Consider the following 12,811-nt stretch of genomic DNA (forward strand, 5'->3'; position numbering starts at 1 on the left):
GTCTGCGCCGGCGCAGAAGGCGCGTCTCCAGCAATTCCCAGCCGCCGCTGGTCAGAGGAACCCACCCGAGGAAGCGGCCCTTCCTGCGCGCAGAGGGCTGCACTGCCCCCGAGCGCCGAGTCCGCTGCCATGGCCTTGGCTCGGGGCACGGGGGCCTCGGACCATGCCCGGCAGCCCACTGGGCCCCAGGCCCAGAGGGGCCCCCAAGCGCTCTTCCAGACACAGGCGCCCACCTCCTTTCAGAGTAACGGTGAAAATGCATCCAGGGGCTCAAAAAAGCTCCTGTTCCCATGCACCGGCTCAACCGTCAAGAGGAGATAGTCACATGCCAGTCCTTCCGCCGCCCCCTCCACACAGTAGGTAAAATCCCTCTTACTGGAGGGTCTCGGAGTACCGCGCTCTTTTCTTTATGGCATTTATCATGGTTGTATTTCATACTTATTTGATTGATACCCATCTCCCCAGCCAGACTTTGAGCTCCAAGAAAGTAATAAGAAAGTTGCCCTTCGTTGTAGCCACAGCATCTACTTAAGTTCCTGACACAGCATAGGTGCTCAATTACTATTTACTGCATGGATGGATGGACGGACGGATGGATGGATAGACGGATGGACAGACATTTCTACTCCAATAGAAAATCCTATGACACAGTCCGGGAAGATGAACAGTGTGGAGACTGACTTTGAGGGGTGCCCTGGGAGGAGACAATCAGCAGCCCTCCTTGCACCTGCAGCAACTGGTCATTCTCCCCTCAAAATCACTTAACTTACTAAATTAATTAATTATTTTTCCCTCCAATGCAGGATATAAGTTCTTTGGGAGTAGAGAGCAAGTTTTTCTAGTTCATCTCAACATCCTAGCTGCCTGACCTTTAACAGACACTTACTAAATGTCTGGGGACGGAGAGCGTTTAAGAAAACAGAAGGGAACTAGCCTTAAGCTCAGTGGAGCCTGAGGTTTGCAGAGAGCGTTTGCCTTCCTCATGAGAGTTCCCTGGCTCCCCGTATTTCCAAACTTCACCAACTTACAATAGTCTCATTTAAACCTCAAGAGAGTCAGGTCCCCAGAGCTTCAAGGTACGCATGAGAACTCTATCTTCTTTGCTCCCGAGCTAGTGCTCTTCCCACTTCATTTCCAAATACTGCTCCCAGGGGGAGAGTCTGAGAACTGTGAGCTCGGTCTGGGGAGGTTGGCCCATCCTCACCAGGCTGACCAAACCCTGTCAGAGCTCCTGGTAACATGGCCTGGGACAGTTACTGCTAAATTCTGAATTTAGTCCTTCTACAAACAAAAGAGTGAGTGAGTTATATTCACCAAGAAATACTGGCAAGAAAAAGGAATCATTTAAATGGACCCTCTTTGTGGGAAGAAAGCCTAAAATTCCACGGAAAAACAAAATATACTATATAAGAATGTCTGTTGAAAATACTTTTTTATTATAAACAGTATAAACGCTTCCTGACACATCTTGCAAATATAATACACTTTTCTTTGCCTGAATTTCTGTGAACAAGAGGTCCCAGCACGTCCGAGATCGCCTGTGGCCGTTCCCCCATCCAGTGAGCGCCTGTGCTGGACAGGGCAAGCCTCACGGGGGTGAGAGAAGAACAAGGAGAGGGAGAAGTCCATTTCCACATCCTCAAGAGGACTGCAGTCCAGCAGGGTATTTTCTTTATTTTGAATGTCTCTGTTTTAGCATGCTTCCAATTTATACGATATATTTTTTATTTTCAGAAAAGAGCCTGTCTATCCACGGTGAACTGGACAATTAAAGCAATTATCTAGGTGAGACAGGCTAGAATACTACCTTTCGTCTTAAAGAATCAGATGATTTATGAAAGAATGATGCTGTGGCCTTAGATCGCTGTGATAGCCATTTTAATTCTTTGATATTTTTGGAAGACCTGAAATGTTTGAGTACAAAGAGAGACAGGCTCTCTTTATCTTCTAGAACATGCAAAAAAAAAAAAAAAAGTCTTCTTTGAGAGTAGGCCTGGAATCACGGTCAACAGTGAGAATTAAACCAAACCCACAGGCCACCTCTACTGTCCTCGGCATTGGGCCCTGTCTCTCATCTGGAGTGACTCTGGTCCTAGTGTCAGTAGGAAGCGGGGCACGTACATTCAGATATTCTCAGTGCAAAACCAAAATCACTTCTTTGGAAAGTTGTCCACAATATCTTTATTACAGATATTTCCCTTTGGTGTCTGTTTGTTGGTGGTACCATATGCTCCCCACAAATCCCATTCTCATACTATTTTATACATTTTAATAAAGATGATTCATTAATTACATAACTGTGACTGGCTTCTATGCCTTTGCAAAGTTTCCTTATAAATATATTTAAACATTATGCTAACTGTCTTTGACACACCATATGTCCCGTTTCTGTTGTGGGAAACACTGTCGTCTGCTGCTTCTGTGGAGCGTGCAAGAATTAGGTGATCCTTACAGCCTCTGAATTCCATTACTTTAAAATTCGCTGTGGTTCCAGCCACATATCACTGTCCATATACCATCTATTCAAAGATAAGTTACCGAAGCTCGTTCACAGAACTAAGCTTCCCCCCGACGTCCCCGTGCCCCACACCCAGTATCGCTGGAAGTATTATCTCAAATGCTCTCCAGGATTTAAATAACAGCACTGAAAAGACACTTAACACCACAAGAGGGAATTTGCTGCCATAACGCGCACAATGCGCTTACTCCAGATGCTGTACTCAAACTGAATGGGCCCGTTGAAGAAATAGATATAGCCTGTGAGGGAAAGACCAAAGAGAAAGTTTCAGAGTCAAAAACAGGAGGCGTTTACGCCAGCTCACATTAAGAGTACAACGTGTTACATCCCACTGTTTCTTAACACGCCAACATTTGTGTTTAAAAACCCTACTAATGCTTATAGTTTAAGGGAAGAAAAAAAGTACAAGTTTCCCAGGTCTCCTGAATTGTCACCTTGAAATAGTGGTCATCTTGCCATGAGTTCCAGGTTTGATGGATCCTGGTTATTTAAGTTTGGGAAAATGCCCCTCTTCATAATAAAGCAAAAATAACTATATAGTTATGGTAGTCATTGGTCTTTCTATATAAATGACTCCCCACTCTACTCTTGATTTAAATTATGGCAATAATTTTTGCCTTTTGGCATCATTAAGCATAATTTAAGATAGTGTTAGGGCGCCCGGGTGGCTCAGTCAGTGAAGCATCTGACTCTTGATTCCGGCTCAGGTCGTGATCTCAGGGTCGTGAGATCGAGCCTCTCATACGACTCCATACTCAGCAGGGGGTCTGCTTGAGGTTCTCTCTCTGCCTCTGCCCCCCCACTTTCTCTCCTTCTCACTCTCTCCAATAAATAAATAAATAAAATATTTAAAAAATAATTTAAGATAGTGTTTAAAGTTTGGCATCTTTCATTTGTAGAATTAGCAATCTTTTGAGCAACATTTTCATTTGTTCTAAGTGTTATGTTTTATTTGCTGCCTATGTAACTAATTCCTTAACTGCTATACGTTTCTTAGCAACCCTAAGTCCTGTATAAAACCACTCTCTAAAGGGAAATGACTTTGAGGGGATACAGAAGCCCCCCCACCCCGTTGAGGTCAGTGCGATGGAACCAGTTACCGTTTTTCTCATAGACAGCATCCACTTTATCACCAACCCCCGGGAAGTCCTCTTCTATCAGTCTGGGGTAGTCTTTATCCATGACCTGGTTAGTGTCATCATAGCTACGTAGTAAGAAAAACAAACTCTTAAGTAGGTCGTATTTCTTAGAGATTGTCTCAGAGATGATATAATGGATATCATGACACCTTACAAAATTGACAAGAGTTGTAAAATTTTAAGTCCGTTTAGAACATCCGGTAGATTTTTCAAATCAGGAATCATTATACTGAGTGCATGGTGGATGCTTGCAGGGCATTTGCTGCCTGGTCTAAAGGCCATCTTTGCAAAGATAGTCACAAGCTCATTTCCATCTCACAAACTGCATATCTGTTATAAAAGTGTGTTATTAGGAAAGTGTTCTTAGACCAAAATAAATGCATGTTTGTGCATTGAACAACTATGTACTGACCTCCCACCCCGGGTGAGACAACTTGCTAAGTGTGGTAATGGATGCCAGAATATCTGATGTATAGCTTCTGGACTAAAATGTTATTGGGGCATCTGGTGGTTCTGAAGCTAGGAAGGGGAAGCATAGCTCTCCCCTCCCGTAGCTCCAGTTCCATAGTCCACCTCCCCTGCACACAGGCACACCCTAGCCAACCACACGCATCCTAAAATTAGCCTACAACAACCTCCCATCATGTACAACTGTTACTGTTACTGATGAGTTTCTTATTCTTGAGCTATGTTCCAACAGATGAAAGACAAGACCAACTGAACTATGGAGAGAGAGGTGGGACACATCTACATGGCCACACTAAGCAATGGAAGCCGAGCATCATGACAAGGAGACATCAAGTGCCATGAGGAGACATGAGAAGAGACATGCCTGTGAATGGGGCGATCCAAAAGACTTTGAGGTTAAATGGTATTTCCAGTTAACTTTGACCAGAGGGTAGAATTTCAAGAGGGAGAGATGCAGGGAAAGGACTTCAAGCCAAATGCGGGGATAAAAGCACAGTGCATTTGCGATTAGGTAAGTCACACGCCCTCATTGCACCACAGACCTTATATAGGGCATGGGACTGGAACAGCAGTACCAGGGAGAATCTGGCCGTAGTATTTAGACAGTAGTGAATGTCATTGTCAGAAATAAGGAAGTCAAAAAGCAAAGATGACACATATAGGAATATGTGTGTGTGTGTGTGTGTGTGTGTGTGTGTGTGTACAGATAAAGCTACTAATTTAAACCTTTCAAGTATGGGATTCCTATGAGATAGTCTCATTCCCAAATATATATATGGCTCTGGGCTCTTAAATGTTGCCAGTGTCAAAGCTGCCTTCATATCAACGTATGTTCTAAATATTCCAACTCCACCTGTCCTTCAAAAAAGGGCTGACTTTAAAAACCGTGGGCCCAGCAGCTTCCTGGCCAACCTCTCTGCTGGTGAGCAGACACTGGGGAAGTGGCGGCCTTCTCTCTCCATCTTCTCCTGCACCTACTCCTGGTCCTCTCAAGCCACTGAAGGTGGGGCTCCATGTAAGTTAGGAGGGGTGACAAGAAAGAGGATTTGGGAGCAAGACCAGTGAGGATGAACATGTGAAAGTAAAGGAGATGGCTTAGCAGGGCTGAGGCACAGCAATAGCCGAGAAAGGAAAGAGTGGCTCCAGAGAAGTGAGAGTTGTGTGCGTGGAGTGTTGGCTCAAGCACACTCGAGAAGTCTAAATACCCGCCTGAGGACTTGCCTCCAGGGGCTGACATGGAACAGACATTAATGTGACTGGTTTGCCATTTTAAATAATGCATGAGATCATGGTTTAACCTGGCGAGAGTGGTGTGGGACTGACTCAGCCCGTGCGACACAGGGTGATGGGTCAGTAAACATGGCAGCCGTACCTCCAGACCTGGTTTCCCGAGAAGAAGAGTGTCTTCCCTGTGTCCTCAAAGTGGACGGCTGCACTTATCTTCTTAACCTCTTTTGGAAATCCCAGCTCGGATATTTTTTGGGGATAACCTTCCAGAATGTCATAACCATTAAGAGCCCAAAATTTTCTGCCTAGAATAAGTGAAAGAATGGTTTTATTATCCAAGGGACTCTATTAGGACTCACATTATATAGATATTTACTTTAACAAAGACTCATTTTATACATTTAAAAATCAATTAGTGTCTGTGGTCACCATGTTTATGCGATGCTAATTTCCTAATTATGAATATAATTACCAACCAAATATCATAATTAATTTGGCAATGTATTACCTCTGACTGTTAATCTGGAGCTGAGGAAAAAGTGTATTAAAATTTCCTCACGAATAAGCAGGACAGTGGGAACACTGAATTAGATTGAAAACTCAGATTTTATACCAGATAGAAAGTGACCTTGTTATAGCATTAATTATGATAGTCAAATAACAGAAACAGTGTCAGTAGAGTAAACAAGTAAAATATGAAAATGTATATACACTATGAATATAAATATTTGAAAATACATATTACATATGGTGAAGGACTACCAAAAAAGTGAGAATATGAAATAAATTGACTTTTCAGAAGGGGGATTTATGGATAATATTTTTTTCAATGTTTCAAAAGGTACATTGTCAATGTTTTGCTCAGCAAACAATTTTTAAAAGGAAATAAGAAAAAATGGACACGATTGCTATAAAATAAACAGAAAATTTGTAATGATAAGTAATAACGCAGACTTTTTACTTGTCACATTTGGGGACATTTAGTAGAAAGGCTCTGGGTATGCTCTGCTTTCTATTTCATTATGGCTGCCTCTTAGTTTAGGTATTTATTCAGGAGTGTGGTCATCGTGCTGAGACTAGGCAGCACCAAGTTCATCCCTGCCCGCCCTGGACATGTGGGAGGCCTCACTGGGGAAAGGCTTACCTCTGAAGATGAAGATAAGGTCCCGGGAGGGGTGCTCATAGGCAGCATCGATACGGTTGGGAAGTTCCGGCCAAAAGGATTTTGTTAGAAACAGCTCGGCATCAACCTGCTGAGGATGGAGGCGCCAGAAGAATCTAATGCAAAAGCAAAAATACAGCGTTTGCTGTAAATGACTGATGAACAAATGAACAAACAAGCATGTACTGGAACAACGCAGACGTGAAAAATTCGTATCTTAGTTTTCGTTACCGCCAGGTTTAGGTTGTAAACACTCTCTCAAATTCCCGCATATGTAACCAGAACAAAAGTCGTCCCAGACCAAAAGGAATTCATGTGGATGCTGTAACACTTTCTTGATACGATAACTGATTTCAATACTTGTGTTTTAAATAAATAAATTGGGTTTCTACATTTACTTGGTTATCTTTATAAGAACAAGTACCACCAGCGTTGTAAAGAGAAGCTGTATCATGCCAAGGCTAACCATGGAAAAATAGTGTTCATCCATCAGTTATTTATGTCATCTGCAACATGTAGGGAAAAAAAAACCACACCAGACTACCCAAAAATCTATTATTTTTGCTGTTAACTTCACCTTTGGAAATGCGACCGGATATTTGGCGATTTGCAGACACAGCTTTTCACAAATGTCCATGACGTGCACATTGTGTAAAATATTATCAAGAGTACCTGTCTTTAAAGATCATTGTTTCTCCTCGGAGGCTGGTAATGGCGTCAAGGGATAAGGAGGGATCACACTTGTCTGGTGTTTTGGGATGTTTAGGGTTGGGGTCTTCATCTCCTGGGCCTGCAGTCATGAAATGAATGGAAGAAGGTTGTGAGGCCGGCCTTCCTGATGCCCCGCCCCTGCTAGTGGAGAGTCGCAGAGTCCCCTCCAGGAGGACAGGAGGTCCTCAGCTTCTACGCCAGGGTCCCAGCACCGTGCCATCCTACTTCCTTCCTCCGGGGTCGCCAAGCTTGTGGGTGGGCCTGCTCCTCCCGCTTCCATCCTCAAGCCCCTTCGAGATTCTTCTCAACTACAGCTTTGGGTTTCTTGAGGTTGGTGATAGAAATGGGTGGGTGGGGAAGGCAGCGAGACTCAAAGGAAAACTTCCCCATGCTTGGCACAAGCTATGGACAGGCTGCTCTTGAGACACACATTTCTCTTGGAGCCACTTCCGGGGGCGAACCGTCCCTGCAGGCATCCTCGCCTCTGCTCTATCTCTCGCCTCTTTTACCAGTGGGCGATGTCTGACGCGGTCGCTTCACCAGTTTCCCCCAGTCCCGCTGCTATGAGCGAGCAGCCAAGCCTTCAGCAGCCCTGATATGCCACGAGTTTGTCCCTTTCCCCCAGCTCAGGTGAGTGCAGAGCAGGCGTCATGCACAGTAACAATTCTGAGCTGCTTCCTCTCCGCCTGGTTCATATTCGTTCTATCATCGAGTCCCTTGGTCTCAGGATTGTAGAAATAGCAAGAAACACAAAGTACTTGCCCACACCTACACTAGCTGCTAGAGTAGACTTCAGTCCAGAGGGGGAAGGATGGGCCAGGTGCCATGGGCAAGGTTTCTGAGCTCGGTGCTCTAGACGTGTTTACACTGATGACTTTAACTCTCTTAATAGCAGGTAATTTTGCTGGTTTGGGGTTAGATTTCATTATTTTGCAAATATTATTGAAAATTTGGAAGAAAAAAAAAGAAGAGATTCTTAAAATGGTCATCGTAGATATTGATTAAAAGTTACCACAGGCCACTTGAACGGTTTCTACTGTGGCAAACTAACGTGGTTGAAGGAATACCCAAAACTTATAAAAGCTGGTGAAGACCACACTTTCACTGTCAGCCACGGTACTAGAGATACATTATTTAGACTCTTCATTGGCTAACTGGGGAATAAAATATTTTCCTTCCTTATGTCAGAGGTGTTTTGTGGGAATCAAAGTACCTTGCAAGGTATAAATACAAATATGAATCTGCAAAATATTGGAGAATAGAATATTTTCTACTTGAGCAGGTGGTCTGATTCAGAAAGGAAAATGGGCATGTCTTCCCAGGTTTTAATAACAGAACCAGGACAGCAATATTGGTAATGATAAATTCACTGATAATTTTGCAAATAAATGTACACATCTGCAAATAAATGTATACATCTATTGTTTCTAGACTGATAAATTAAGAGTTACCGTAGAGAAACTGGATCCCTTGTACATCATCATCGGGAAGCATAAAGTGGCTTTTGCCAGTGTAGGTGTATATGGGAAACATGAGTGCTCCCGGGTCCTTGGAGTGGTCGAGACCTAAGGAGTGGCCAAACTCATGGGCAGCAACAAGGAACAAGTTGTAGCCTGTAAGAAAACAAAGCAATGATGAAAAGACAGTGACTAGTTAATGGATGGAATGCTATTTTCCTTGCCTGTTTCTCTTTCTTGGCTATTTCACTCTTTTTTTAAAAAAAATTACTATTCAATATTAAATTGCTTGAAGGAAGATTCAAAATATTGATTTAATCCTTATTAATAATTTAATATTCTCTTTGATGATAGCTGCCTACATAATTAGAATATCAACAGAATGCTCTCAAATAATTAGGAATCAGTGAGGATTTACTGGGAAGACACTAGGAATCCTGACTCGCTCTTTGTTTTCTTGGTTCATGTGAAGAAAGTGGACAATGGAGGCCTTGAAGGAGGAGTCAAGAGAAGTCACATAGGGTGCTACCTATCAGGGCGTGTCTAGAACATTGTCTGAATAAGAGGCATCATGCCAATGGGTGATGACCAAGTATGGAGCATGCACTAAATAAGGTCTCTGGCATTGTACTTGGGAACAAATCCCAACCAAATGATCCTTTCCAGCATATCTCTAGACTCTAAAGTTTAAAGAAATAGAAACTTTGGAAATGATTGGCCAGCTTTCCTCGATTTTAGAAGACTACCGTGTCACTGTATTTACATTATTTCCTCCAGTCATTCTTTCTAGCAATTTCTGAGCCTCCTAATACTGGTATTTTAAATTGGAAAAAAAAAAAAGATAAAAAATTGAAAAAAAAAAAAAACACGTGGAAGCTGGAGTCAGTGGTTTTAATTTGACCTTAAATACTATTTGCTATCAGAGCCTGTGCCTGAAGAAAATGCATAACCCACTTAGTAACTCATGCAGACCATAAGAGCAACCAGAGTTCACATAGTCTGAGTAAAAGGCAATTCTTCATTGAAATGACTGGTGAGAGAGCCCATTCTTGGTCTTTAGCTGAAAAATCAATCATGGTTTGTTTGTGAATAATTTCATTCATTTTGATTAAATATTTCAAATCCAGAATTTATGCAGGAGCCTAAAACTGAGGCTCTATCTTAACAATACTAGATATTAGTCTTCCCTCCTAAAATCGTTCTTACCTGTGTAATATTCAGAACATAAATATGTAAATTCTCACCTTTCCTTCCAAAGATATATTGGGGGCATTGAAGTTGAGGCATTGGTCAGCCAAGGCCCAGTTTTACTCTTTGGAAAAACAATTCTTCTGATTTAAATGAATAATAAAAATTAGGTATCTATGAAGACTACCTCTAACTGTCACAACCAAGGGTCAGTACAGCTCCATACTAAGTCCTAGTTGGAACCATCTCACTTTTCTTCTTAAATTAATATTCCCAATTCTTTTGAGCTTTGGAGATTCATCTACGGACTGAATTCATTCAACACTGAGTTTCATTTTTCTCTCATAATTTTTATCTCGTCTGTCTTATGCTGTTTGGAGTAAGACACCATCTTGATTTGTTGGAATGGTATTTATAAAATCAGTGACATAGACATGTCTGAAAACAAGTAATTCATATAATGGAGAACAGAAAACTGACTGCACTTGTGCCATTAATATTTCTGTCAAGGAAAAAAAAACTATTTCAATTCACATCCAACTCCTCTATGACCTGCCTATCTAGCCCTAATAGTTTTTAGGGATGTATTTGTAATAAACTGTACACGCAGAAAGGTAATCCATAGTAACAACACCTTGATTGACAGTCACTGAACTGTTCACTTTCAATGTTTCAATAGGTTTGTAGAAATGTCACTTGTAGAGACTAATAAGATAAACTTTAAATTTTTTTTGAAAAATATAACCAACTATTGAATATAATTTACAGTATGCTTCTTAACTTCTTATCAATGGGATCACTGTCTAACCTAATCTAGTCATCATGAATCTCAGACCTTTGTAAGAGACATTACCTTTGGAACTACTTGTCCAGGTTTCGTCATCATCAAAATGGGCATCCCCTCCATAGTTTGGCCCAGGAGGAAAAGCATGAGCCAGCAGACCAGAGGGTCCATCAAATGGGTAGAAGTCGCCGTGGTCTACACATAAAAAGCAAGAGTTAAGAATCTAAATATATCCAGCACTGCCTGGCACAAATTCTTGGTGAATTCTGTAAAAAAGCAATGAATGACTGAAAGAAGGAATTAAAAAGTGGAGACAATTAGGGAGCAGAATGTAAAAATGTCTCAAAAATGATTCTGCATCATTACCTTTAGTTCCAAATGAGATCATGATGTCAGCTGTGCCCTCGTGAAGTCTGGTAAAATTCAGAGGTGTCACATCTGACCAAACTTTGAAGGCTTTTCTGAACGCCTTTTCAACTTCAGAATGAGTCAGATCAGGGGTATAATTCACAATCCTATTAAACAGAGGAAGTTTCAATTATATTTTGGAAGGAGAAAGCTATTTGAGAATATGTTTTCTTGGAATACTGCTTTTCAACTCAGAATGCACTGGCTTCTCTAAAAGTTCTACTAGAGGTCCGTTGCTTCAAAGAACTTCTTAACTATGATGCCATACAAAGAGAACAAGATGAACTCAGACATTTGAGTATCTCCAAATATCTGACCATGTGGAATCTTACATTTAAAGTATTCAGATATTTATGAAATTTATATTGTATGATACAGGTATGGACTTGTATTGCGATGATCTAAATAGACAAAATAGCTTTGTCAAGTTCCTAGAGAGCATAGGACTCTCCATTTTTGAGCACTCTTAATAAATATGCCTCATTTGCAAATTTTATTTCTTTCCTAAAAAAATACTTTGCGATTTCCAATGAAAAATAATGCTAGGTTAATGTAACAATAATAGATGTCATGAGATAGTCTCACCAATAGTATTAAAGTTGGTACTGGAATTATTTAACTTCTAGTTAAATATTTAAAGCCTACCTAAAGAAAATGGGACCCAACATGTTCTGCCATCTATAGTGTGTGCTGAAAATTAGGCATTTAGTACTATTCAAAAAATTAACAAATAGTAAAGAAAGATTTACCTGTAGGTCAGATTCGTCTTGGACCACTTGAGAGTTCGGGGGAAAACATTGTACTCGCCCACATCGGGGACCCCACATCTTGGTTTCTTCATGATGTCCAAGGTGTTATCATCAAGTTTGCCGGTGACCTCTAAGCCAAAGAAGGACTGCATCTCTCGGAGCCTGTCAACCGCGGAGCTTGCTGCAGACTTCTTCAGGATTCCAGCGGGATTCAGGGGATAGTAGTAGGATCTCAAGTAGCGCTGGAAAAGACACCAGAATGGCCTGCTTTTAAAAGAGAAGGGCACTTGTGAGATGCAACACCCCGTTGGGATTGGCAAGTTACTCTACCTCGGCAAGCTGGAAGTCTTCCTCAGACAGATCGTCCTCGCCATCGCTGGGAAGGGGCAGGGACCAACACGGGGTCCAGCTCAAGAAGAGGAAGGCGGCCAGGACGCCTGGGAACATCGTGGTGGTTGTGCCTGGAGCCTCTGCCTTCCCCCAGGCAGGCACCTTTACTTTTATAGACCTGCAGTGGTGACTCATCATTTATGGACAAGTTCCCGCTTCCTAGTCTGTTGAAGGTAAACATGCTTACATGGCGACTTTTTTTTTCTTCCAAGAAGTGTGGTTTGTGGTAGGATTTGAGGGAAATATAAAATGAGGGCATCTCTCATTTCAGCAGGGTCTCAAAAACCATCTGGCAAAATAAACAACCTCAGCATATTTATGGATACTGTGGGAAGAAGCATAGAGTAGTAAAATTTTCACTTTACGGGGCAAAAATGTCTTTCCCTCTGTAGGAAAGCAGCTACTTTTACTTTTTTCAGATAAGAGTATCAAGATGATGCCCTTAGCTCATAGAGAGACACTTAGTCCTACTTCTAGAAGGTCTATAACCTAGTGACTTCTAAACACCATTTTCCCTAGGGGCGCCTGGGTGGCACAGCGGTTAAGCGTCTGCCTTTGGCTCAGGGCGTGATCCCGGCGTTATGGGATCGAGCCCCACATCAGGCTCCTC

The 12,811-nt window shown here is 42.0% G+C and overlaps 1 protein-coding gene across 1 annotated transcript; it reads right to left on the reverse strand.

Moving 5' to 3' along the window:
• Positions 1-2,374: 2,374 nt before the first annotated feature.
• Positions 2,375-12,276, reverse strand: MMP13 (matrix metallopeptidase 13). The gene is made up of 10 exons (XM_026505891.4): positions 12,142-12,276; positions 11,812-12,053; positions 11,021-11,169; positions 10,724-10,849; positions 8,677-8,838; positions 7,187-7,304; positions 6,497-6,630; positions 5,498-5,657; positions 3,619-3,722; positions 2,375-2,757 (listed from the first exon to the last, which is right to left on the reverse strand). Exons 1-10 carry the CDS (start codon positions 12,256-12,258, stop codon positions 2,657-2,659), a joined length of 1,413 nt encoding a protein of 470 aa, XP_026361676.4. The 5' UTR covers positions 12,259-12,276; the 3' UTR covers positions 2,375-2,656.
• Positions 12,277-12,811: the final 535 nt, after the last annotated feature.

Source organism: Ursus arctos, unplaced genomic scaffold (genome assembly GCF_023065955.2).
Source record: "Ursus arctos isolate Adak ecotype North America unplaced genomic scaffold, UrsArc2.0 scaffold_22, whole genome shotgun sequence".
Classification (NCBI taxonomy): domain Eukaryota; kingdom Metazoa; phylum Chordata; class Mammalia; order Carnivora; family Ursidae; genus Ursus; species Ursus arctos.